The sequence below is a fragment of the Chelon labrosus genome (genome assembly GCF_963514085.1).
Source record: "Chelon labrosus genome assembly, chromosome: 2".
In the NCBI taxonomy this organism is placed as follows: Eukaryota; Metazoa; Chordata; class Actinopteri; order Mugiliformes; family Mugilidae; genus Chelon; species Chelon labrosus.
Genome location: NC_140338.1, coordinates 11,977,950 through 12,004,053, shown reverse-complemented (window position 1 = coordinate 12,004,053; position 26,104 = coordinate 11,977,950). Strand labels below are relative to the sequence as shown.

General features: G+C 43.3%; 1 protein-coding gene across 3 annotated transcripts in view; it reads right to left on the bottom strand.

The window, feature by feature from the left end:
- Positions 1-2,074: 2,074 nt before the first annotated feature.
- Positions 2,075-26,104, bottom strand: part of tbc1d1 (TBC1 (tre-2/USP6, BUB2, cdc16) domain family, member 1) — a 51,967-nt gene continuing 27,937 nt past the window's right edge. For all 3 annotated transcript variants that reach the window (XM_084560954.1, XM_084560955.1, XM_084560956.1), the window contains 10 exons: positions 24,310-24,443; positions 18,416-18,616; positions 14,851-15,012; positions 13,124-13,282; positions 11,520-11,620; positions 11,218-11,361; positions 9,253-9,412; positions 8,219-8,388; positions 3,255-3,431; positions 2,075-3,164 (listed from right to left, as the gene is read on the bottom strand). In XM_084560954.1, coding sequence (XP_084417080.1) covers positions 2,859-3,164; positions 3,255-3,431; positions 8,219-8,388; positions 9,253-9,412; positions 11,218-11,361; positions 11,520-11,620; positions 13,124-13,282; positions 14,851-15,012; positions 18,416-18,616; positions 24,310-24,443 — 1,714 coding nt within the window. In that variant the 3' untranslated portion in view covers positions 2,075-2,858. The remainder of the gene's footprint in view (positions 3,165-3,254; positions 3,432-8,218; positions 8,389-9,252; positions 9,413-11,217; positions 11,362-11,519; positions 11,621-13,123; positions 13,283-14,850; positions 15,013-18,415; positions 18,617-24,309; positions 24,444-26,104) is intronic.

Here is a 26,104-nt window from a genome sequence, read left to right as displayed (position 1 = left end):
CACACAAGGCACTAACGGAGATTATCAGGGATTAGCTGCGTTAACCCCCAGTGGGGGCGGTTTCGGTGGTCTGCAGGGCGTGGAGCAGTCATACTAAGCAGCCACATTAGCACGGGAAGGTGTGTCCCGTCTGGCTACTGGATGTTATGCAAAGAACTTGACTCTCTTTGTTGCCGCTCCATGGAAATCTCCACTCTGCCGGAGTGTTTGCTTTGGATCAAGACGTGAGCCGCGTCTTTATGAGCCCAGTGATCAGTGCAAGAGTTTACCGACGGCATTAAACACGGGCCGGTAATAAAAAATGCAGTTCTTTTGTTGAGCCCTGGAGGGACGAGTTTAGTCTCGCAGGGAGGGTCAAAGGTCATCGCTTGCAGAGCGGCACTCCAGGAAGAGACGATCTTTGTTCATAAAAAAATAAAAGTTTGTAGTTAGACTGCAATGCAGTGCACAAAAGAAACAGAGCATGTCACAGCTGCAGACTTAAAATTGAACAAGACAAGTTTTTAGTTTGACTCGCCGACTCATTTCCCCTGATATCTGCTAGCTCCAGTTTTGGTATCTTCCCGCGGCAAAACATTTTAGCCGCTACCTTTTTTTTTTTTTTTTTTCCTGGTACGTAGGCATGTTGGTGCAAATGCAGACAAATGACAAGTTTTTTTATCGTTTTGATTTAACAGCTCCCTATAAAACCAAATCGATGATATAAAAGTAGCTAAAAACCCGCAATGAAAGCGCAGTCGGATGATTCACCTCGATGAATCCATCACCACCACTGCACCTCTTTCGTGTAACGTGCAGACGTGCAATTAATTTGTAATTTGAACGCATTGATCAACAAAACTTTTATGCGTTCATCTCACGTATAAAGACCCTAGAAACAGGTGCTTCACATCAAACCTTGCGAGAAGGGCCCTTTGAGACTAAGATAAAGATTAAAAGATCCTTACTGAGAACACGGATTAGACGCACGCATTTTGTTTTACGTCGACACGTGCGCAAAAACAAACCTGCAACGGCCTCGGCCGTCATGTTGCACGTGCGGCAACATCCGAATACATAGGCAGCTCCAACCTGAGCAGCTGGTTTACAAAACGATCTTTAGGAATGTTTAGGAAACAAACATCTCGCCGGTAGGTCCGTGTAATTGTGTACCCATTACTTTGAGCAAGTGCATTCTTATAAAACGGAGGAAACAAAGCATCTGAGAGAGGAAAGTGTACGTGCACGTGGCAACTGGGAACGTGCAAGGGAAGTTATAAAGTCCCTAATGCACAATGCATGTCAGATTTTTATTTTTGATAACAAAAAAATGTCCCGTGGTCCTAAGTTGGCTTCGGTTGTGGTAATGGAGTCACAACTTGCCCGAGCACGCTTTCCCTTCGACCTCGGGAGGAGTTCCTGGAGACAAACACCGGTCTACGTGTTAAACACTGTATACAGCGTCTTTCCATATGCTCGAAACCTTATATCAAGCGTGCAGCATTCAAAGTGACTGGCATGTTTAGACAGGAGGTGCTACAGTCTAACAGTCTGACACCACACACATCTGAGCTCACGCCGCACTCACAACAGGCAGCCTCACAACAAAAGGACAGGTCGCTTCAGACGTGCTGAAAGAATATGAAATGTATTTTAAAGTACAGGAGAACAATAATAACAATAATAGTAATAATCAATAAAACACAACACATGTGCAAAGAGAGTCGGGGGGAAGGGAGGGGAGGGGAAGGGAGGGGGGGTAAAAGCAAAACTTCTTTACAGTGTAAACCAGCAGGTTTTGTTGCAATCAGTGGAGTGCACGAGAACACGGTAACATTCATAAACAAACACGCCAAGCTGCAGCTCGGGTTGAAGGAATTCAGTGTGTTGAATACAGTAAATGATTTACAGGTGACAGATCGTCTCAACATCAGAGGTTTCTTTTTTTTTTTTTCTATGCGAAGTTTCAGAACTAATTGTCCTTTGCAGTAATTTAAAGCAGCCGACCGGTAAAAGTCTGTCGCCCCTCCACACCCCCCCCCGCGCTTCACTAGAAAGGGACAGCTAGCGTTGCAAATTTCCCCCCCCCCATCTACACAGATGAATCGATGTGCATTCAAAGGTGAAAAAACAGGATGTGAAATGGACTGGATTTATTGTGTTGCTCTTCCTGTAAGGTACTGCGGCTAAATGAGGTCTAAACCGCACCGGGTCAGGAAGCAACACTGTGGAAGACTATCAATGTGGAGGAAGGGGCAAAAATAGTTCACCTCAGACCTCTGAATATGAGCGCCGCCTGCCAAGGTCTAACATCATTAATGTCATATTCAACATCTATTACAGAAAAAAAAAAAAACACTTTGTCATGAAGTTTATCACTTCACCCGTCCCTTCATCTCACCTTCTCATCACGCTTCTGCTTTGGATCAATTCTCTTCTCTTTGTGTAACAGTGATCATTAAAAAAATACTGTGTAGCGTACAGAGTCTTTGTTTTTCCAGCTTGTTGTTCTTTACTAGTGACATTCTTTGGACATTTTCTTTCACCTTTGTTGCATCCGACGCAGATAAACACACATGAATATGTTTAAAGATGCACCAGTAAGCGCAGGTGCGAATCTAACCGTTGTGTTTTTACAGTTGAGGACCAGTGAAACAGTGCTATCTTTGGGGAATCTTAGTCACATATTTATTCAGATTTGTTAAAGCCTTATTTATTTTTATCTCTCTCACTCTTCCATCTGTTTTAGGTCCAACCACCTCTGTCTTTCCTCTTTTTTATTAAAATGTTGGAAGTGGGAAGAGGCTCGAGTCCTGGGTCTCGCACAAAAGGCTCCTTCTCTGGACAACCTTACCATATGGTAACATTATATGAAGCAGTTACGTAGCCTTTGGGAGAAGCAGCGTTTGGTGCAGATTGTCCACTGTCCGCTTATCCAATCCCTCTCGTTCTTCCAGCTTTGACGCCGCTGTGCCTGTGTGCTGCTCAGAAGCTGTGGGGATTGCGTGTGCATCGGGGTTGGAGTGTATGCCGAGGCTCGTGAGGAGCTCCTGGAGGCGCGTTACGGTGCTCGCCAGCTGCTCCTTCTCCTCCTCCAGCGCAGAAACCTGCTCCTGGAGCCGGCCCTCGGCCCGGACCAAAGCCTCCACACGGCTCTCCAGGCTGCTGACTCGAGCTTGGGACACCTGCGTTGGAGGTCGGAGGACGGTGTAAATGAACAAAGTAATACGACGAGGTGGCTTCCGTGTTATTTTTTTTGCGCGGGGGGTTGTTACCTGCAGCTCCTCCAGCAGGTCGAGGTTCTGCTGGCGGAGGCTCTGATTCGTCCTCTCCAGCTGCGCGGCTCGCTGGTGCTGGTTGAGGGTGGGGGGCGTGTCCAGCAGCTCATCCTGCAGCACATGGTACTCCACCTCGTAGGCCTGGAGCTGCTTGGACATATCCATCTCACAGACCTGATGAACACAGAGAACGCAAACACTAAGTATGCTTTAAAGAATAAACCTTAATTTGACTGAAATGTCTATTCTTTGTGTCTTACGGAGACGCCGTAACCTACTCCGGTGCGAGCCATTTACACTTGTGCACTCGTCAGTCTGGCTCACTCTGTAAAAACACCACCCAAACGCTAGCTGAGTAATTTTTGTTTCTACTTCCTGCTTCAGTTTCAACAGCGGTGACCGAAACTAACATCTCACTGAAGACGAGTCATACAAATGTTTGAATCGCTGAACCTCCTCAGTAAACCTTTCCTCGATGTGTTCCATCTTTATTGATCCAAAACAATCAATTCGAAAAGATGGAGAAGAAGCCGGAAATACTAAAAAAAACACGCCACTACCAAGCGGACCAATCACAGCTGTTGCGGTCTGCAACAGCTTCTTCTGTGGAGGTGCACATCAGGCTAAGGCGCTAGGGTCTGCGTATGCTCTGCGCTGCCGCCGTAGCTACGGTGTCAAATTGAAGCCTAAACCATCTATTACACCTTCATTATCTTTTATTACTTTATTTTCCTGGATGCTAGCCGGAGCTTCTCCTGCACACAGTGTGTTTGTGGGTGAATATTGGTCTTGATTGATTGATTATGCACCAGAGAAGGTCTGCCGGGGCAATTAAATAATTTGGCTGGGCTTTGTTGTAACAGCGACGCTCTGGAGATTGTTGAGTTGAATTAGTTTACAACGAAATGACTCTGATTGACTGTCGGACTTTTAAGTTGTGCGCGGAGGTATTTCTCTGTAACGCTAAAACAACCCGGAGCCGTGTTACCAGAGGCATATTTTGACAAGAATTGAGTCTTGACATTCGCTTGCTCACACTTGTAAAACATAGCAGCAACGTCTGGGGCGGAAAAATTAAGGCAAAAATTTAAAAATATTACCAGTTGAGACTGTCTTAGGAAACAAGTCAATCCACTCTTTTTGACTTCTGTGTCAAAACTTTATAGCAGAGACAAAAACATGTTTACAGCCTGTGTAAATAATCACTGAGTGCCTCTTTTCTGAATTAGCCAGGCTTCGGGAGGAGTCGAGGCCTGCAGAGTTGCCAAGGGCCTGAGTGTCCCCAACAACAAGCTTCAAAACCGCCTCGGGAAACCTTTAGGTATTATCACGGACGGTTCGTTTTTCTTTAAAAACTGCTTATGTGTTTGTGTTTAACACCTACAAGTCCAGTCACATTGCCGTCGTCTGGCCATCATTCCTACCCATTATGATAAAAGCGTTCTCAGCAAAGTAATTACTGAGAGGAAGCGAACACAAGGAGGCTGGAAACAAGCCAACAGTTCAGCCACGCTCAGAAACAAACACATTTTTGGGAGAAAGTCTTCGGCAGGGTGGAGATAAATGCCCTGCATATGCACCATTGTTAAAGGCTTTAATTTCTTTTTATTACACTCATCCTGCTCATCCTGCTATGCAATGAACGTGACATCATGCTAACCTGTGACAGTGTTTCCTTATCACCTCTGATAGGAATGTAGGTCAAAACAAGGAACAAAAAAGTTGCACGGAACGGGAATTTCCCCATAACTGCGTCATGGACACGGATTAAAGACACTTGTAGGTGTCCTGTACCTACATTTTTCACATTGTAGAAAATAGGGACTTACATCCTGTATGTGCACTCCCTGTTTTTCTCTTTGTGTGTGTGTTTTCTGGCGGTGAAACTGTGAGTCACTCTGCAGTTAACACGGAGACAAACTTGTGTGGAAAAACGGACCTAGAGGGAAAGTACCCGCGGACGTAACTCATACCCATTTGTTATCTTGTAGAAATTTTGAGATGAATGCATACCTAGCCTTCCCCGATAACAACCTTCTTTCATCTCCTAACATCCTGGGGAAAATGACAACCTACATCACTATAAACATCGGCACAATTGAAACTGAAACTTGTAAAGTCATTCACATGATAAAAGCCTGATCATAACTCTGTAGGAGTCGTTCAAACGCGAGAGCCTGAAGTTATTGACACACAGCAGTTTTCCAATTACTGACGCATGAGGTAAAGGTTAAATGACTTCACTCATACTCCACCCAGCAGCTGCTCTTGAAAGCACTGGGTGTGGCTCACACTGATAGCTCGTGTCACTCAAGCAGCTTATCATTTTCCATTTTCTTGTTTCGCTGTAAAGCAATTATACCGCCTATTACTGAAAGCTAAAAAGCTGGAAAACTACGTCATGTTTAGAAACCCATCAGGTCACTGAACTTGAAGTAATTTCTTGTGGACACTGAGTGGCACTAAAACAACACAGGTATTTATAGTTATTAACACATACAACGTAACAGGTCATTTAGAAACGAATCCTGTAGTTACCTAACTTACACCGATCAGGCATAACATCATGACCACCTTCCTGATATTGTGTAGGTCTCCCTTATGTCTCCAAAAACAGTTGTGACTCATCAGAGAATGGACATGAGCCTTCTGAGGGTGTCCTGTGGTGTCTGGCAACAGGATGTTGTTAGTGGGGGGGCCTTTGGGTCCTATGAGGGGAGGGGCCTCTGTGGATCATCCCACAGATACTTGATCAGTTTGGGATCTAGTGAATTTGGAGGCCAGGTCAACACCTTGTGCTGTTTTTTTTTTAGTTGTTCCTAAACCGCTTTTGTGTGGCGGCTGCCATCAAGGAGTGTCATTGCTATGGGGTGGGGGTCCCGGTCTGGTCTAGGTGGGTGCTACAGGTCTAAGTAATATCCACACGAATGAATGCCAGGTCCAAAGGTTTCCCAGCAGAACATTGTGTTATGACAAGATGGTCAATGTTATTTACTTCTCCTGTCCTGTCTCCGGTCATAATGTTGTGGCTGATCGGTGTATGCAAATACATTCCACTCCCTTAGAGTTGACAGGAGGTGGCAAACACTGGTGCATGTGATTCAGAATTACACGGAAAGAGAGGTTCTCATATGTGAATGCATGAGTGCTATTTAAAAACCGTCAGGAAGGAAAAAATAATCCCATTCCCTCTTGGAGTCACTCTGCCAAATCTGAACACACAGAAATAAGACTCATAAGTGTAGAGCTTGGGTGTAAGAGTTTAGATAATCTAAAACTCACTCAGAGACAAAAAAAAATGTATCTCAATGTCAGCACGTTCCTCAGTGACAATATTATCCCATGATAGTTGTTTGAATATCCAGTGGTACTGAACAGGAACCACTAGCAGCTAATTCAGCATAGTTTTGATGGTAAACAAATACAGGGCAAAACTAGAATTACCGCTTCTGTTACTGATTTAATGACCCGTTCAAAGTTTCACAGTAGCAGCTGTGTATTGTTAGACTTCCTTAATCTCTGATACGAGTTCACGATAGTGTCAGATAGGAAGGTTTTTGTGTCAACCACCAACCAATCAAGTTGTACTTTACACCAAGTCCATCCAGAGCTTTAAGCCTACAATCTCTGTGGACATAAAATGTAATCACGTGATCTTATTAGTTATGATAATTAGTGATAATTACCATGTGAAATCTCGAGTCAGAGCCAAAAGTTAGTTTTGCTAGGTCCTGATAACCTATAATCTTTGACCACCAAATTCTAATTCTGGGTCATCCTCGAGTCCAAGGTGCGTCTCAGATGTAATGGTTAAAAGAACGGGACGGACAACATGAAAACATATCGGGTGTGGCTTGTTTTCAGGTCGCCACATAATTGTGTCACAGCTGCAGAGACATGAAAACAGAGCTCAAGCTGAAGTTGAAGTCAAATGACTCCATTTTGTCTAAACAGTGGAACGTGTGTGGAATTAATATCGTATTAAAGGTGCATTCAGTGAATTTGGACATAAACGTCAGCTGACTTTGTGTGGTGTGGGATGTGAACGGAGAGAATTTAGGTGGCATGGCGTCTAGCGTGCCGCCAAATTAAACTTTTGAGCTTGTGGTTGCTACATGAACAACAAAAAAAAAAAAAGTTCTGCATTCAAGCGGTAACATCGCCCGTGAGTCGTGAGAACACCACTACTTAATGTCGGAAAGGCGTAGGCGTAATTAAAAGATGGAGCGGTTGGGAATGTCATTATGTTTTTCCTCAGACAAATGGTAAAGAAAACTATACGACTAAATTACGATATATTAACCGACCATGTAGCTCTACCATTTCTGAAAACATGTCACAACACTTAAAAATCTACATTAAGTGGCTGTGCATACCACAAAAGGGAGCCGTTCATATAATTTCGGATAATTTCGTGTGAACGTGGTAAACACGACTCTTCCCATTGAATGATGCTATCAAACTGCATTATGGGAGTTTGTGCATGTGCTGCATTATTATTGGCAGTCCTTAAATCTTTAAGTGGAAATAGTTCTTATTTATTCCCAATTAAGGGCTGCATTGCAAAGCTATTTTAGTGAAATGTGGCTTTTCTTAAAAATGAAAGTACATCACTGTCAACCTGTTTTGAAGGATTTCTGTTTTCATTATGAACAAATCGGTTTTGGTCTGAGTACCTCTGTAAGCTTGGGGGAGGTTAGACAGATTAAGTTGCTGTTGGTTTTGGTCTTTTCATGGGATTTGTTTAACAATATAGAGCTATAGGAGGGCTTATCTTTTAACACTGACTAGATGATTAAAATCAGTCAGCATCTCCGTTTTTATTGCTTTTTCCAAAAGTTTCCAAACTTAGAACAAATTTAAATAAATTTCTAATTTTATTTTTGTGTTTATTTTGCGTTCTTGTCAGTGATTAAAGAGGTGGCGGCACATTACTAGCCAACTCCGTCTCCATTTCTAACCTGGTTAATGGTTTTCTCCATCTGCACCAGGCCCAGGTTGGGCAGCGTCGTCTTGATGAAGTCCACTATGGACTCCAGGTTGTCCTGCTGCAGGATCAAAGGCTTGTGGCTCCCCAGCAGGCTTAAGGCCACCTTGAAGATAACCTCCGAGCCCTGCAGGAACAACATATCTGCAAGAGGACACAAAAGGGGGGAAACACAGGGGAAATCAAGATATATAAAACAAGGTCAGAAGAAGCTATTACCTAAGATGCCTTCTTTTAATTCCATACTGCATAATAAACGATGACAAGTGCTGACAGCGAAGATTACTGCATTTATTTGTGACTTAATGCCTTTTCTATGGAAATAGATGGTTTGACGTCAGTGACACCGTTTAAACAAACACAAATATAGGCCAGGTTAAATTGAGAGAGTCAGAGGAGGTGTGTGTTTGTGTGTTTGCTTTGAATGCATCGGGGTGTGGTAAGGGTTAGGCAGGATTGCATGAGATCATACACAAGCTTAAGGAATGGGAGCAAAGGTGTACGAGCTCCACATGTGATATCAAAGACTTGACAATGCAAACATGATGCCCTTCAAGTGTTAAGCGCACACGCACGCGCACACACGCACACACACACACACAAACACACACACGTTACGCTCAGATGACCATGAGGAGCCAGCGCGTCTGGTTCAGTGATCAAACACCATGTAAGAAATTAAGCATGTAGGGAAGGAATGAGGGAGAGAAAAGGAAAAATACGAAGAGAAAAAAATCATATACCAACTGTGGGCGTGGTGGTATTTACACAAAAAACAACGGCCGGTAACTGACTAACTTAATATCAAATATGTCTGTGTGTACGTGTCTCACTAGTAGATACTAAGAAATCATTTTAAGGAGACAAACTACACATCATTCTGTTTTTATCCTGCATCAACGGTTCTGGGCTTCTCACAGGAGGAAATAATGAATAGTCTGATGACAGTGTACGGGGTGTTCTACGAATACAGAAATGTACAGAAATGCTGAGCCGTCCAAGACTTACCAAAGACTCTGGCCACGAAGCCGAGGGGGAAGTGTGAGGCGAATACGGTGAGGAACCATGGGGTGGCGTACAAGCTGGGCCCGATCTCCTGCTGCTCAAGGTGGCTGTAAAGATCTCTGTGGTAGTCGTGGAGCAGCCGAGACAACTGGTACATCTGAATCTGAGATGAACAACCAGAGATAGACTTTTCACTGGTGTGACACTTGGTTGCATGTTGTGCTTTTATCACGGATTTGTTCGGCTAAGTGCATGGCGCAAAGTCATGCACTTAGCCATGGTAACTACTCCACACCTCAGCTTTTGTTCCTTTAAGTTTGTGATGCAGGCGGAGGTTAAGGCAGTGGTTCCCAAAGTGGGGGGCGTGCCCCCTAGGGAGGTCGCAGAGCCATTGCAGCGGGGGCGCAGGGCGCGGATCGAATTAGAGGGTGACAATTTTCGGGACGCCCGCGAGTCACGGTATTCCCGCGGTTGTCCCACGGTACGGGAATCATTTTCACTGTTGGTAACATGATAGGGACGGGATAGAGCAAATAATCAATGGGAGCGGGAATTTTTATTTTTGTTTTGGGGGGGTGAATATTTTCTCATGTACCAAAGGGGGTCCCAGCAGAGAAAGTTTGGGAACCACTGGGTTAAGGCTAGCTCACGGGAGACTTGATAACATAACAATGCAAACCATAGACTGTATAAAGATGAACAGCAGAACTGCTCCTCTGAAGTGAAGCCAAAGCAAGTAGCGCTCCCCCTGGTGGCTGGCTGCAGTATAGGTCATAATAAACACTACAAGAATAAAAACATTTTTCCAAGGATGGTTTCAGTCATTTTAGGTAGTTGATATAATACTGTTGCATACTCATGTGTCAATTCTTTGGATAAGTTTTGTTTTAGTAAGTTATTTGACGCTACAGAAACAGGATGTGACATAATGGCTACTAACAGTTGCCATCCCAACTGCTCTGTAAAGCAGTCCCGTGGGACCGTGAGAGTTGTAAGAAAAAGAAAGGGAAAAAGAAGTACAGTGTATAATCCAACATTTCTTTGTAACTGGTGGAGGTAGAGCAGAGCGTAGTATTAATTAAACAAAAACGAGAGTGAGTCTGGCAGAAGTGTAGTCGGGTGATCAATATCGCAGCGCCACGTGGCTCCACTCTCGAACTCTGGCTCCAAAGTCACAAGATGGCGCTGCACGTGTCCCGGGAAAATAGCGTCAGTTTGGCCAATGCAAGGAAATGGGGACATGTTGTCCATATTTATACAGTCTACGATGCAAACGCCACAACTGCAATAGACTCCTTTTTAGTAAATAAACTTCTGACTGTTGTTTGCAAAAGTAACTGAATGTGACCATAAAAAGACAGCGAGGATTCAAGCATTCAAGCACGATATGGCTCCGCCCCGTACAGTGCATCCGTCTAGTGTTGCTGTGGTTCAGCGAAAAGGTGAAACTTGATGCTAAATTATAACTCAAAACCTTCGCCGCAGGTATCTGTGACGGGAGTATCATTAACCGCTTGAGTCAAGTATTAATCCAACTAAATTCCCATGCAAACCAAACATCGGTAACTTCATCTGAGGCTCAATAAAAAGTGCCATAAAAGTGCAGCACCCACTGAAGTGAACTCTTTTGGTTTAAACATGAGAACGTAAGAGGATCGCTGCAGTTCAGAAAACTACAAAAAGAAGAGACGAGACACCTAAAACTTAATATAGACAGCATGAGATGGATAAAATGACAGATGAACGAACATTTAAAACAACAGATTCTGTAAAGGGGGAGGCTGCCGGTCTTGTATGGGCTGATTTTTCCTGGAATACTAGTGTAATACTTTCTGAGGGTTAAAACTTGTTAAGACTTGGTTTTAGTGTAAAGGTTACATGTTTCGTTTGGGTAAGGCAGATACGGTAAGGGTTAGGGTAAGAGGTTACGGAATGTAATGTGTCATTGGTGTGTGAGTGCATTTTTACCTGCAGGATAATCATGTCAGGCCGGTACTGTTTGCGGAGCCCTACATCATACATTAGAAATTTGAGCATGTTGAAGGCGTCCTCTTCCCCCATGTGCAAAAGCAGCACTCCGGCAATGAAGGACAGGCCCTGGCAGTAGCCCACCTACAATAAAAACAAAAACAACTTTGATGTTTACAAGGCGGGGAGGGGGAGGGATTAACATTAATGGACATTTGACAGTTTATTTGATTAAGTGAAGGGGAGAGAAACATGCAAAAAAAAAAAAAGAAAGAGGGGGCACAGAAGAATTGCAATGATACCTCAGGGTCAAGCAGTGAGTATGCTTTCAGTATGTTATACAGAGACAGCTGTCCTGCCCCCAGCTGGGCTTGGAAATACGGATGAGTAGGAAAAGTGCGACCTGGAACAGAAGAAAAGAGCACGGATCAAAATAAGGACAAAACACTGCGCCAGACAACTATTTATCTATTTGATGTTTGAGATCAGACTGATATAAAACTCCTGCAAAGAGCTCATGGGCTACAACAGGGGCACAAGCCTCTGGGCGTCTACACGTGTTTGGACACAGAACACAACGTACAGACTGCTGAGCTTCGCCTTAGGATGCTAGCCTTCACATTTCGCTATTGACGTTAAAAATGCTCAGTGCATGAGCATGTGCCAACCCATTCCAAGCCAACATGCTTAAAATTATGTTAAAAAAACAAAAAACAAAACACACCCATGAATGCGGTTTTATGCTAAGGCTGCATACCCTACTGCAGAACTTTAACACTGAACAGGACATGCTCCGATCAAAATGACAAGATAATGAGGGCCGAGATCCAAAAGAAAAACATGTGGACAGCCTGATAATTGGCAGGTGTGCGCGTTTCGGGACGGAGGACTTCTTGACTTACGGTGTGCGATGTGGGGATTTGTAGATGACAATGAGGACGGTGTGAGTGTACGTGTGTGGAATGTACTGTGGGGGCTTTATGTTTGTGAACTTTATGCCATGACTCCCTCCCCTGCCCGAAGGAAAGTGTCTGTTCTGCTGTGGGAGTGCCAGATTTCACACGACTAAAGCCTGACAAACACTTCTGCTTGTTTATGTGAAGCGTATGCATTTTCTACCAGCATACTTTCCCGACACCTTAGTGTCATAAATGCTGTGTTTATCTTAGAGCACGTAACACCTTTCTATAAGACCAAACTGTCGCTGCGCGAGCTGTTACCTTTTTTTTTTTTTTGATGTATTGCGAATAACACGATAGGCAGATGAAAGGCACAGGGTCAACAGCAGAAACGCGGGAGGGTAAGTGCTACAGGGATGCAAGTGTGGGTGGATGTGCCTATGTATGTATGTGGGTGTTACATGGGTGGGGTGTAGGTAGTGAGTGGTTGCGGGTTTTTGGGTGGGAGGTTTAGCATACACATTTGAGGGTGAAAGTGTTAAAACGAGGTTTGAGAAAAATGAATTTGTTGAAGCGATTCAATGCGACAAATAACGCAAAAAATGATTTCTTTCACTCGTCTTGTCACTACAGAAAAACAGCGAGGACAACAATATTTTGAACACGTTTCGAAATTTGCGTCGTGTGTTAATCAGATCTAACCAATTAAAAAAATAATAAATACCCAAAGTTTATGTAATAAAAACAATTTCGAATTTCTTCTCCTCATAGAGCAATGAGTCAGCAGTACTGACTATGCTAATTACACACATGGTGTTACCTGAAGTTCAACAGGAAGGAATCAGAGCGCCTCCTGCACACACAACCAACCGCATAGCTTTAACTACAGTGTGATGTATCCTGGCAGTCACAATCCGACTTATCACTAACGTTTATGTCCGCCCGCCACAAATGAAATGTTGTACCAATCCAACATCTACTGTCTCTTCTGTGCGTGTGTACATTACCCAGGTCTATGAGGATGGCGTGTTGCTGCGAGGTGAGCTGTTTCAGCAGCTCCTTGTACGGAGTGTGGTTGGAGGGGGGTCGGGAAGGGACCGTCTGTCTGAGCAGGTACTGTTCAGAGAGAAACTTCCAGATCTCACCGCGATGCTGCCTCGGGACACCTGTCAGAGATGACAGAAATGAAGGAGGACAAGGCAGGGGTAGTGCAGGGGTTGCACGGCATGCTAGCATGCTAACTGACAGGCCAAATCTAATCTGATGACTGATGACCCTGAATCACTGAAATTTCAGTTAAATTTGCATTATGTAGAAAAGGCAATGACAATAGAGCTTGTAAATAACTAGAAAACCCAAAATCTCACGTCAGCACAGTAATTACTTTCATACAGGATGTGGTTTGTTCACCTAAAGACAACCTTATACAAAAGATTTACTCTCAGATAAATACTCTGATGCAACAGTAAACTCCCTATGTTTTTAGGGTATTTACAAAAAATATTTCCCCTGATTAGAATATTTCTGTATTCTGACTTATTACTTATTTTGACAGATGACACAACTACAGACGAGAGCCCTTCTTACTTTAGCTGTGGTCCTTTTTAATTCACTCATTTAAGATAAAATTCCTATAAAGAAGTTAAATAAGACAGGCTTTAATGTCTGAATATGCCCAGTACAACCACAGTCTGATCAGCTTATTCATTGTCCAACAGAGATTCAGAAACAGTCAATACCACTTCCATGGCTGTGAATTTAACTGTATCAATAAAGAAATAAATAATGTAAATAAATTCAAATCTTGTCACTTGTAACAATGACATGACATTTTACAGTTGATTGCATATTGGCTATGATCTTTAACTTCCTGGAGTCTTTATTTGTATTTGGCAACTACTCAAGAGTAATTGTTGTTTTGTCCCTTTGTTTCTTTACGGTTCAAACAAACCAGACATATTATGTCTTTATTAAAAGGTTTTAGAGGTACAAGATAGGTTGATTTCATTACTGAGTATTATCGGACAGAGTGGAGCTAGATGTTTCCCCCATTTTTCAGTCTATGTGCTAAGCTAAGATAAGCTAAGCAGTTGCTCGATGGCTGTGGTTAGCCAAGTGTTAAACAGACAAACATGGGTTGTATATGTCTTCTCACCAAGCTCTCCACCAACAAGCCTAATTCCTAAAATCTGAGACTTGTTTTTATCTATTTAGCTCAAGGTCAGCCGAGAAGCTGTGATGAAACTAGAAACTGCCTCTAGCTCTCAAACCAACTTCACCGTGTTTTAACTGTTCTGACTTCTTGTTATAGCATAGCCTTTCTAGCCTTTCTGTGAGTAAATAGCTTAAGATAGCTTAAGCGCTAACCTTCCTTTTTTCTCTGTGCATGAACATGCCGATACTAGAATATGGACGGAACAGAAAGTCCTCATTTAGAGACAGAGACTTAAAACTGTGAAAGGGGGAATACGCACTGATTTTACCGTGACCACAAACACTAGAATAAAAACACTTTAAGGCATTTGTGATCTTTCCTTTTGCTGTATTTTGAAAGGGGTCTGAGTTGAGGCAGATGATAAGACGCACAAAAAAAAAAATGACCAAACATATTTTCAGTTTTGGAGCTTTATACATTAAGCTTTGGTCAATATTTGCAAATACCTGCAGACTTTTAAAAGAATACACATATCCACAAAGCACTGATATATATGTACGTGTGCAGCCAAATATGTACCTTGTGTAACTGCAGCATGTATGGTCTCAGAGTCAAATTTGACCTTTGCTCTCCCAGGAGTTCCCAGCATTTTCTCCCACACCAGAGTGACATCCTTCAGACATGGAGTGATTTCCTCATAGTCCAACTTCAGACGCTTGTTCTGCAAATCACTCTCTGAGGCTGCAGACATACACAAAGAATGTATTTCAGTAATGTGGCAGGTACTGCACCCTTTCTCTTGTGGTGTGTATTTCTTGCAGGCTGTTTAAAACTGAGGAGCCGTCACTGTAACAGGCCGCTGTTCTCGAGGGTGATTTTAGCGCCCATGTTCGCTGCTCTCTTCACAAACCACCAAGCCCTGTAAGTTTTGCATCGTAATTTCGGTTTGGTTTTGCACTCAACATGAGCCTCTCACTGCACTCATGTACTTTCATACATTGCTAAAAGTCACTTTCACACGCTCTTTGTTGTGGCAAGCTAGTGGTCCTAACAATAACCAGAGCAGAATACGCTGCTGCAATCGCAGCCATTTAAAATAGAATCTAATTAAAAACCATCTATGACAATTCACAACAATTCTTTCACAAGAAGAGTCAAACTTGACCTTTGCCCTCGCAGGAGTTCCCAGCATTTGCAGTGCTGGAACAGAGTTGCAGTTTGGTACAATATCTGCGGGTTCATTTTGTCTTGGTACACAGATCAGGCATAACATTATGACCACCTGACCATTATGATCTCCTTGAGCCTCCAAAACAGTCGTGACTCATCAGAGAATGGGCCGTCTGAGGAGACGTTGTTGGTGGGGGCCTTAAGGTCCTATGGGTTGAGGGGAGGGGCCTTTGTGGATCAGGCTTGTTCCAGTGCATCCCACAGTTTGGGATCTAGGGAATTTAAAGGGCAGGTCAACACCTTGTGCTGTTTTTCATCCTGCCGGGGTTGGCTGCTGTCATCAAGTAGTGTCATTGCTACAGGGTGGAGGTGCCTGGTCTGGTCTAGGTGGGTGGTACATGTCTAAGTAACATTAACACGAATGCCAGGTCCAAACGTTTCCCAGCAGAACACTGTATTGTTGTATTGTCAAAGCTCCGTGTTTGATGCATCAGGGCCACAGGGGGAGCGTCTGTCTGACCCTCCGCAACATCTCATGGCTGGAATGATCAAACTCGGCAACTTTATGCCATGTAACATTGCGTTTTTTATAATATCCAAGAATACAGCTTTTTTTTTCAAAGGCGGACATATTGATACCACTGTAGGGAAAGTACCGATGTAATACTGAACATTTATGGCTCAGGTCCATTAAGTGTTCCAGTAAGCCATGACCAGCATTCACAATAGCAGGACCTCCCATATGTGGAATGCAGCCGTCATTAATACAGCTGCGCTTTCAGTAACACGTCAAAATGTCCGCCGCAAAAACAGGTCTATTCTGAAATTTGATCGTTTGTTTATAACGCACAAGCGTATAATATCCTTAGGACATTTATATCGAATTATCAATAATTGTGTAACGTAATGTGTGATTTATAATCATTACACCTATCCTGATGTGTGATTTTTATTATTTATTTTTTTTTGCATGGGGTAAACCCTTCCTCTGGACGTTCAGATCGATAAAGAGCCTACAAACCAAACAAACACACAAACTGTGAATTCCGTTGCAACATGTTGACACCAGCGATCAAAGAAGGTGAGGGCACACCCAGCAACCCTCATCTGTTCCTCTCTTTTTTGACAACACCCTTCCTCTCTCCCTCCCCTAATCTCTTAACCCACAGCCCATCTCTTCTTTTCTTTCACATTTCTGACAACTCTTTCTTCGCAGTCAATCCTGCGTACGTCCATCAACGGCACTCTCCCTCCCGAGCGCGCGCGCGGCTTTCCCTTGTGGACGTCTCCACCCTTTTCCGCTCATGAGTGAAGTCCACCCAGTGACCAGCTGCGACTTAGCTGTTTTCAGGGCAGTGATATAACTACTACGGGAAAGGACGGAGACACCAGGTCACATCCTGATACCATCCAGGAAACAGGGTATGTTAGCGAACGGGGTGAAATTAGCTGAATGGATTTTCCCAGCAACATTTAACAAAAAGTAAACTGGAGCAATTACAATAACACCGTAGCTGTAATAAAAGAGAATACCTTAATACCTTAAAGCTGTTTTGAATATAACTCGTTTCACAATAAGGTAGATTTGGATAATTTGAAGACGTCTGAATACTTTTTATGAAGTGCTGTTAATTACAGCCTCAGGAATCAGACGGAAGACGGAAGAAGAAGTAGCGGGAGTGACCTGGAAACCAAACCCTGAACAATAAAGGAAGAGAACTTGGACGGAGCAAACGGTCGACACACCCAGAGTAAGAATAGATGCTGTCGGTGAGGCAGTGGCTGTGCTGCCTGTCTTATCATCAGTCTAGAGCAAGCAGAGTCTAGTCCATCCAAGAGCGGCTCACTGGCAGCGGCCCAGCTAGCGCTCACTCTCTCCTCTCTCTCTCTCTCTCCTTGCCTCCCACTCTCCATTTCTCTCCCTTTCTCTGTTGCCGGAACACTCCACCCTTGATAACACACAACAGGATAGGATACCCCACCCTGGAGCTGAGAAAGACACACACACACATACACACACAGTGATAGAAGCGCGCACGCTCACAGTTGACCCATAAAGCTGGCGGCAGCGAGAGAGATAAAAAGATAGGATGAGGGACAGCGAGTTGAGCTCCACCCAGACAAATAACGAACACGAAGGTGGAGCGCACCCTGTGGGAGGAATAAAACACAATTAAACTATACATTCTGGAGAAAGTCAACACATACTGGAGATGCTTATTGACGTATAAAGCATGAGCGAGGATGCATCCGCACCCTGCTGCACAGGCAATCGTTACAATTAATCTGATGGACGTGGAAGTGTTGGGTGTGTGAATTATTATTGGGGGTAATTATGTGGTGCGCTGCAGAACTAGGTGCGGTATGGCGCGAGCCAACTAGGTCACGGAAGAGGTGGTGATTTTGCCGCACCCTTTGATATGCCTAGCAGCAAGCACACAGTCAACAGTCCACGGCATGTATAATTTGTGGTGGGTCTAAGTTTTGAAAGAAAGAAAAGCAGGTGTGCACTTGATTACCTAACCTCCGCGAGCGCATGGCTGGGACGGCAAGTTGCCAGAGACGCCTTAAAGGAAGACTTGTTTGCCTCGCTATTTTGCCGCGAGAGAAACCGATTATTCGTGTAATCCTGCAGCGTTAACTTGTTATCATGCAAATAGACAATAAAGGCGATCTAATCATGCGAGGCCTCGCAGCAGTAAAATGTTATGCGGTTAAATCAAGGTGCTTTAACACGAAGATTTGTTCTTTCTATTTAGACATTCAAGTTTTCGATTCACTTTCATAGGGCACACTGGCAGCTGCATGTATTGTGGGATGGCCACTACAAGGCCGTGCACTGCACTGTTTGTGTTAATGCCGATTGCAATGTGAGATAATACTGCCTACTTTCTCTTCTTAAGAGGGCAAAGAAAAAGCCTGTGCGGGCTCCTGGTGTGATGCGTGTTTCAGTCCCTTCACTCATCCAGCTCACCTTGGAGTTTCTGGTTCTCTCTCTCCATCCTCTGCAGCAGGATCTGCTGCAGGATGGCCTTCCTCCAGAGCTCCCTCAGCTCCTCTGGGCTCCTCTTCGTCCTCTCCTCCGGCACCGCTCTGGTGGACGGGTCCCCGCTTGGTCCACCCACCACCAGGCCCATGCACATGTGACCCCCCTCTAAACAGGGATCCCCCCGCTCTGAAAGACACGTCAGATCGTTGCATTAGATCAGATTATGCAACTATTAGGCGTTCACTGCAGCAAAGAAAAGAAAAAATTCTAACTTCAAAAAACATTAAACTAAATTATGTGAAATCCTTTTATTAAAACACCTTTTGTTCTCCAATAAAGTAAAATAAAATAGGTCAGTTGCATGTACAATTAAACACATTTACTCACATTTCCTTCCAAATGTGTATATTTACTTTACTTAGTATTTTTAAAAGGTCAATTAATCATCTACAGCACATGCGAAATTTTCTATTATTTTAGCGGATTGATTTAATTGCACAAGGGTTTTTCGTCCAGAGTCAAACGCACAGATTTGTTGACATGGTTTATGATTCTTTCACTATTACAAATGTGAAAAAGGAAGGCTACGGGGAATGTAATTAATCCAGAGAGGGATTCAATTGAATCTTCAATTTGCTTTGGATTAACACTTTACTCTGTTCAGGTGCCAACAAACTTAAATTCAGGTCGGGTCACTAACTGAAAAGCGGGTGCCTGACCTCCTTTCTCTTTCTATCAATCGCCCGGACACGCAAGTAAAAAAAACAAAACAAAACGCTAAACATAGATATACTTGACACAGTTGGGTGCAACACACACACAGAGTTATATAAAAAAAAAAAAAAAAAAAGTGTTTGTGTGACTCCACCCCAAAGTACAGGGTGGATCCCAAACCTCAAAATACCCAGTGTTGTTTAGAGGAAGGACATACCAACTATCCAGATAGCACTTGCTTCTCTTTCGGTTCGTAGGAACATCATCAGCGAGTTTGATCACGCCGTGCCCACACACACACAAACACGTACGTATGCGCATACCTGAACGATGCTCAGGTATGTACATTTGATGTTTGTCTTTCCAAAGACTTTTCTGAGGAAAATCTGAAGCATTTAGGTAAGCTTTCAATACTACAAAACCTGCACACACAATGACAACTGTGTTCTTTGTGCCAGATGACACAGACAGTTACATGCTACTTTATATATACACCGATCAGGCATAACATTATGACCACATCTTACTAATATTGTGTAGGTCTCCCTTGTGCTTCCAAAACACTCATCAGAGAATGGACATGGGCCTTCTGAGGGTGTCCTGTGGTATCTGGCAACAAAATGTTGTTAGTGGAGGCCTTTGGGTCCTTGGGTTGAGGGGAGGGGCCTCTGTGGATCATCCCACAGATACTTCAAACATATCAGTTTGGGATCTAGTGAATTTGGAGGCCAGGTCAACACCTTGTGCTATTTTTCATGTTTTCTAAGGGGCCGTCCACACGGAAACGCAGAAACGCAGAAACGCAGAAAAGCAGAAAAGCAGAAAAGCAGAAGTTTTGCATCGTTTTGGCCGATCGTCCACACGTATCCTGTAAACGCATTGCCCTAAAATGCACTTTTCTGAAAACGGGTCCCAGGGTGGAGAAATTCGCAAACGCAACTCTTGCGTTTCTGTGTGGACGGCGAAAACGGCGAAAACGATGACGTCATCGCCACACCCCCGAGCAGCCTTCCACATCCCGCAAGACGTCTCATAACAACATCAACAACAATGGCGGACTACATGCTAGTTTTCCTGCTGGAGAAGATATTGAGCCTATTAGGGTTACTAGGGCAACATATCATGCTCCTGTGCCACCACGCTGAGCAAAAAAGGCGATTTGTAAACAGCGCTCAAGATTTGTGCGCATGCTCCGCCTCTTCCTCTCCGTTTTTGGTGAATTTCTGAAACTGAAACAGCGCCACCTATAGGCCTGGAATATGAAGTAGCGTTTTCGGTCGTGCTGAAACGGACCTGTGTGGACGCGGATATTTCTTGAACCGATGCCCTCGAAAACGGAGAGGGAAAAGACCGTTTTCGTACGTGTGGACGTGGCCTAAGTTGTTCCTAAATCGTTTTTGTGTGTGTGTCTGTGTCAGGCTGCATCCTGCTGGGGATGGCTGCTGCCATCAAGGAGTGTCATTGCTATGGGGTCGGGGTGCCTGGTCTGGTCTGGTCTAGGTGTGTGGTACATGTCTAAGTAACATCCACATGAATGAATGCCAGGTCCAAACGTTTACCAGCAGATCACTGTATTGTCACAAGAATGTCAGTGTTATTTACTTCACCTATCAGTGGTCATAATGTTATGCCTGTTCGATTGGCACACACAATGCCGACTGTGTTCTTTGTGCAAGATGACATTGACAGTTACATGCTACTATATATATATATTCCACTGTGTCTGGGTCAGAGACTCTTTCCAAGACGTGCTGAAACCAGCAGTCACTGTACAATCTTCAGTTGTAAGAGAAGACAAACCAGACTCATGTGTGACACAGACACACTCGCAGACAGAGGCACTAAAGTCTCTTAAGAGAGTATTTGTTAGACAAACAGAGACTGCTGCACTGTTTAAACAGAACGGTGGTGAGGAGTTAGCTTTTAGGTGTAAAAAATGCAAACGCAGATATGTGCATGCACACACAGGAGACTCTCCATTGACAAAACAAATACCTCAGCCCCTTACCCTAACATAACCTTAACGCAAACATGACGCAAAAAAACACACACACACACACACACACACACACACACACACACACACACACACACACACACACACACACACACACCCCCCCTTGCACAAAGTGGCGTGATCCACTCCCTCAGGAAGCAGCTCGGACAGAACCAGGTTGCGGGGCACACATACACACATAACATGCAAAGTGGGTCAACAAGCCTGGCGCTTTCCTCTGGCGCTCTCTGTGTATAGACTGTCAACATGACCTTGAGACACCGCCACCCCCTGCCACACACACACATACACACACACATACACGACACACCCATGACCTCATATATTTAAGCACATATAAATACACGCCCAGCTCAACCCAACTTAGCGCCGCATTCAGAAAGCGCGGTTTTTCCGACTCTTGATGGCAGCTGAATGTGAACATTGGGTGCACATTTCATTAATCAGAAGGACAGAGTTTTTATTTATTTATATATTTTTTTTTACCTGCACTTTGCCTGTTTTATTTGAGATGGACACTTAATGCACAAAGACATGCCTAAACCTCACTAATCCCCTATAAAATGCACATTCAGTGGGAAAGTTAATAAGAGAATGGAAGAATCCATAGGGGCGTGTACACAAGTTAGCAGAAAAATGGGAACACATTAAGCCGCAGGATTATATTACTCTTGCAAGAACACCTTTGTAAAAGTCGTATAGGCTACGGTTGTATGGGAATTTATCTAGTGTGAAAATGTTTGTGGGTGTAATGTGCAGGTTTTGAAAATGATAAACTTTTGCCTCCCCCTGTGGTGACATCAAAAAGGACACTGTGAGAAAGAGCGGTGCACGGCTTTCTATGCACAGTGACTCAAATAACAACTATCTTGTTTTCGGCTTAATTTGTCAGTTGCTTTTCTTTCTCATGTTGTAATTTCGGAACCTAGGTTGGATGAAAAAATTAAGAATGGGTGGCAGACTGTGATTCCAAACAACGCTGGCATCGTGTGATTTCTATTTTTGGCGTGGCTTCTGTCGCTGCAGGTGGATCCACCACTCCATGACAAGATGTGGCATTGTTTACATTTCAGAGTCAAAAGCCGCTTACATGCCAGAAAAGCAGATTTTTTTTTTTTTTTTTTTTAATATGCGAGTTTCTTTATCACCAAAACTGTACTGTCACTTCAGCGGCTATAATTCATGTTTTATACCAAATATTCATTGTGCTTTATTTGGCCCGCTCCTGTTGACGTTCAACACTGTCGTGCCATGTAATTTCTAGGCTATTTACAGCGACACAGAGAGGCCTCAAAATGCTGCTTCAGTGACGAACACTGTGCATAACTGTAAAATACCGGTCACATCTCTCACAGAAAGACTCTAAAAGAGATGCCTCTGCAATCAAATATAATTATATAAATGTATAATTTAATATATATAGGGTTTTGGGGCGTTGTTGGAACTGAACTGAAAACCGTAATACTGAAAAAAAAAAGAAAAAAAAAGGGGGGGGTAAGGGTTTCATTTTAGAACCTATAGGCACTGTGTATCAACATGTTTCTGTATGAGCATACATGGATGATGCATTTCCTGCAGGGAGCTTGCAGGTGTTGCAATGTGACCAACCCAACTATCTCAACTGTCAACACGTATGCCGTCTCATGCACACAGTACATATAATTACAAGAACACAGGATACAAGGAGACATGCAAGCACAAGCAACGTTCCCAACTTTGCATATACTTCTATACACGCAGCGCTGTGTCAACATATATCGGGAAAGGGCAAGTGATTGATCTCTGAGGTGAAAGTAATAGCTCACGATATGTATATCACACTTTTCCCTTCTTGTATCCTTCACAGCTCTAATGACCTGTCAAACCCCAGGCTAATTCATTTTTTTGTAATTTGCTCGAGACATGCAAGTTTTCCTTCAACTGTGTTTACGTAACGACTGTATATTGCTGTATCTTGTGCTCATACTTTTAATCAAATATATAAATAGATTATGATGTCCTAATTTGTTGAGAATTGCACTGACTTTCTTAAACATATATTAAAATATCCAGATTAATATCTCCTAAGCACTGAAACTGAAATTGTAAAAGCATCATTTTTGGACAAGACACACCAAAATGCAACAAAAAACAAAAAACAAAAAAAAAACAATTGTCCAGTTCTTCTTTTTTCACAGCGTTATAAACACAAGACATGATTATCAGGGAATAAAAGAGATCACATGAACCATCGTGGGGAAACAAAACCTGCCAGGAATAGATGTTGTAACAAATTCTCGGTCTTACTAGAGAGAGAAAGAGATCTATTCTCAGTTCCCTCTTCTCTTTCAAACAGCACATTTAATGAAAGAGAGACACAGAGTGGAAGGTTCTGTCATTGCACCCAAAGCCAACACGTGCAGACTGGGTCTTGTGTTTATAATAAGGTTACAAATAAAAGAAAAAAGGAAAAAAGTGTGCTCATGCTCTTTTATGCATTGTGTTGTGTTTTCTGCTTTCTAGATATCAAGTCTCTTTGTTTTTTATTAAGCTGAATAAAATGAAGTCAACTGTAAAGTTACTTTAGTTTTTCCATATTTTGTCAAGTCTAGGTCTCTCTTGTTTTTTTAGAAACAGTTGTGACTCATCGGAGAATGGACATGACCACGGAGAATGTCTGACAACAGGATGCTGTTAGAGGGGGTCTTTGGGTCCTATGGGTTGAGGGGAGGGGCCTCTGTGGATCGTCCCATAGATACTTGATCAGTTTGGGATCTAGTGAATTTGGAGGCCAGGTCAACACCTTGTGCTGTTCTTCATGTTTTTTGAGATGTTCCTAAACCGTTTTTGTGTGTGTGTGTCTGTGTCAGGCTGCATCCTGCTGGGGATGGCTGCTGCCATCAAGGAGTATCATTGCTATGGGGTGGGGGAGCCTGGTCTGGTCTAGGTGGGTGCTACATGTCTAATTAACAACCACATGAATGAATGCCAGGTCTAAATGTTTCCCAGCAGAACATTGTATTGTCACAAGGTGGTCAATGTTATTCACTTCATCTGTCAGCGGTTTTAATGTTGTGGCTGATCGGAATAGATGCCAACAGTAGCCCAGCAGCAGTCTTCTCATGACTAGCAGTCGATGTTACATTTTGAAGGAAGACTGTATTCTTACCGTTGGTGTCCGTGCCTTTTTGAGGTGTAGCGACCCGTAGGAAAATCTGTTGCCTCCATGAGTGGCGGTGGCTGCGCAGAGGGCTTTCCCCTACACCAGAGGCTGAATTTGGCGCAGAGAGAGCTGCTACATCACTGAGAGCACACACAGACGTAGATACACGCATCAATGTGAGCATTCAACTGTTCACACATGCACAATTTTACACACACATTAATTGTATATAAAAATAAATAAATAAATAAATAAATAAAAGGAATCTATGAAACAAGGAGCACAGATTATTAATCTGCTGGACACACTAACATCTTACCAACATGTGGTCATTTAGTGTATGGGTGTACCTCTTTTTCGGTTCAGGACAATCATTCTCTTGAACAGGGGCCAGAAATTGAAATTTCAGAAAATTAGGGACAGAGGAGGAGGAGTGGAGACGGGCACGGAGACCACCCAGAGGACTGACGTAGGGATGATAAAAAGGAGGCAATGAGAACAAATGAGAAATGAAACATGAAACCCATTCAGACAGAGACATGCAGTTACAGTATCGTCCTCATCTAGGTCAACTTTTAAAGGGACAGAATGACCTTTCATACTGGAAACAGATGAGTGATACGTTTAGCATTTCTCTGTCTGAATGGGCACTTTTAGAGTAATATGGAAATATGTAGTAAATAAGATACGAAAAACCACATAAGATCACATGAGACAGAGGGAAATACAGACACCATGGGATGAACTGAAAACCGGATTCTCACCTTCTTTTACTGAGCCGGGCCCCAGTAGAAGGTGAGGAAGGATGACGGAGAAGGAGAGGAGAGTTGGATGAAGGGTAGGGAGGAACAGGAGGAAGGGTAGAGTCGGAGGGAGCATTTCTGAGAATCAGTGCAAATACAGAGAGCATGAGGGAAAAAGAAAAGAAAGTCAAAGATACTGAGCAATGCATGAAGAAGCAAAGAGCGGAGAGATAAAGGAGGAACAGAGCTTAAAAAGCTGGAATCATAATAATAATAATAATAATAATTAGGCATCTTGTGCAGTTAACTTCTCCTTTGTAATCTAATTTTTTCCACACCTTTTTGTCAGTATCGCCAAGCTCTACTTCTGGTCTGGATGTGTATTACACAGACTTAAAGAAGAGAGTGCAGCAGGCTGAGGTTGAGACAAGATAAATCTAATGCCCAAGGGTAAGGTGGATCCTTTTCTGACAACCACTTTGTGGATTATGCTAGCTGTATACTCAATGAGTAGCTCTCCAAAATCCATCTAGATTTTCCTGCCTTACCTTTGACACTGTTACACCTATTAAAAAGGAAAACTAACAAATGCCACGCTCTAATTAACATGTTAACACAACCCAGGAGGCTGACGTCACAGGCTAATTCCTGGTTGCCGTAGCCTCAGGCGTACTGTGATACACATCGCTGATAAAAGACAATGAGACAAACAACCACCATACATACTGAAAACAGAAAGTAATCTTCATGTTCTTGTTCCCTTAAAATAGATTAGATCGAACAGATCAATGCATATTGTCCAAACTAGCTGTGCAACTACGTTCGTGAGTTGCACGTTTCAAACTTCAGGCGTACACACGGGCGTCTTTCCCAGCAAGAGATAAAATACTTACTATAAATCCTGTAGCGGCTGCATAAAGATTTAAAGCAACCACCCCTCTCTAATGTCTCAAGAACAAGCGATGTAAAAAGTTCCTTCACACACGAGTCAATTATTTTGCGTATGGCTGATAATTCACATCTGCTCCTAATATTAAATACTGGCCTTATTGTCACTG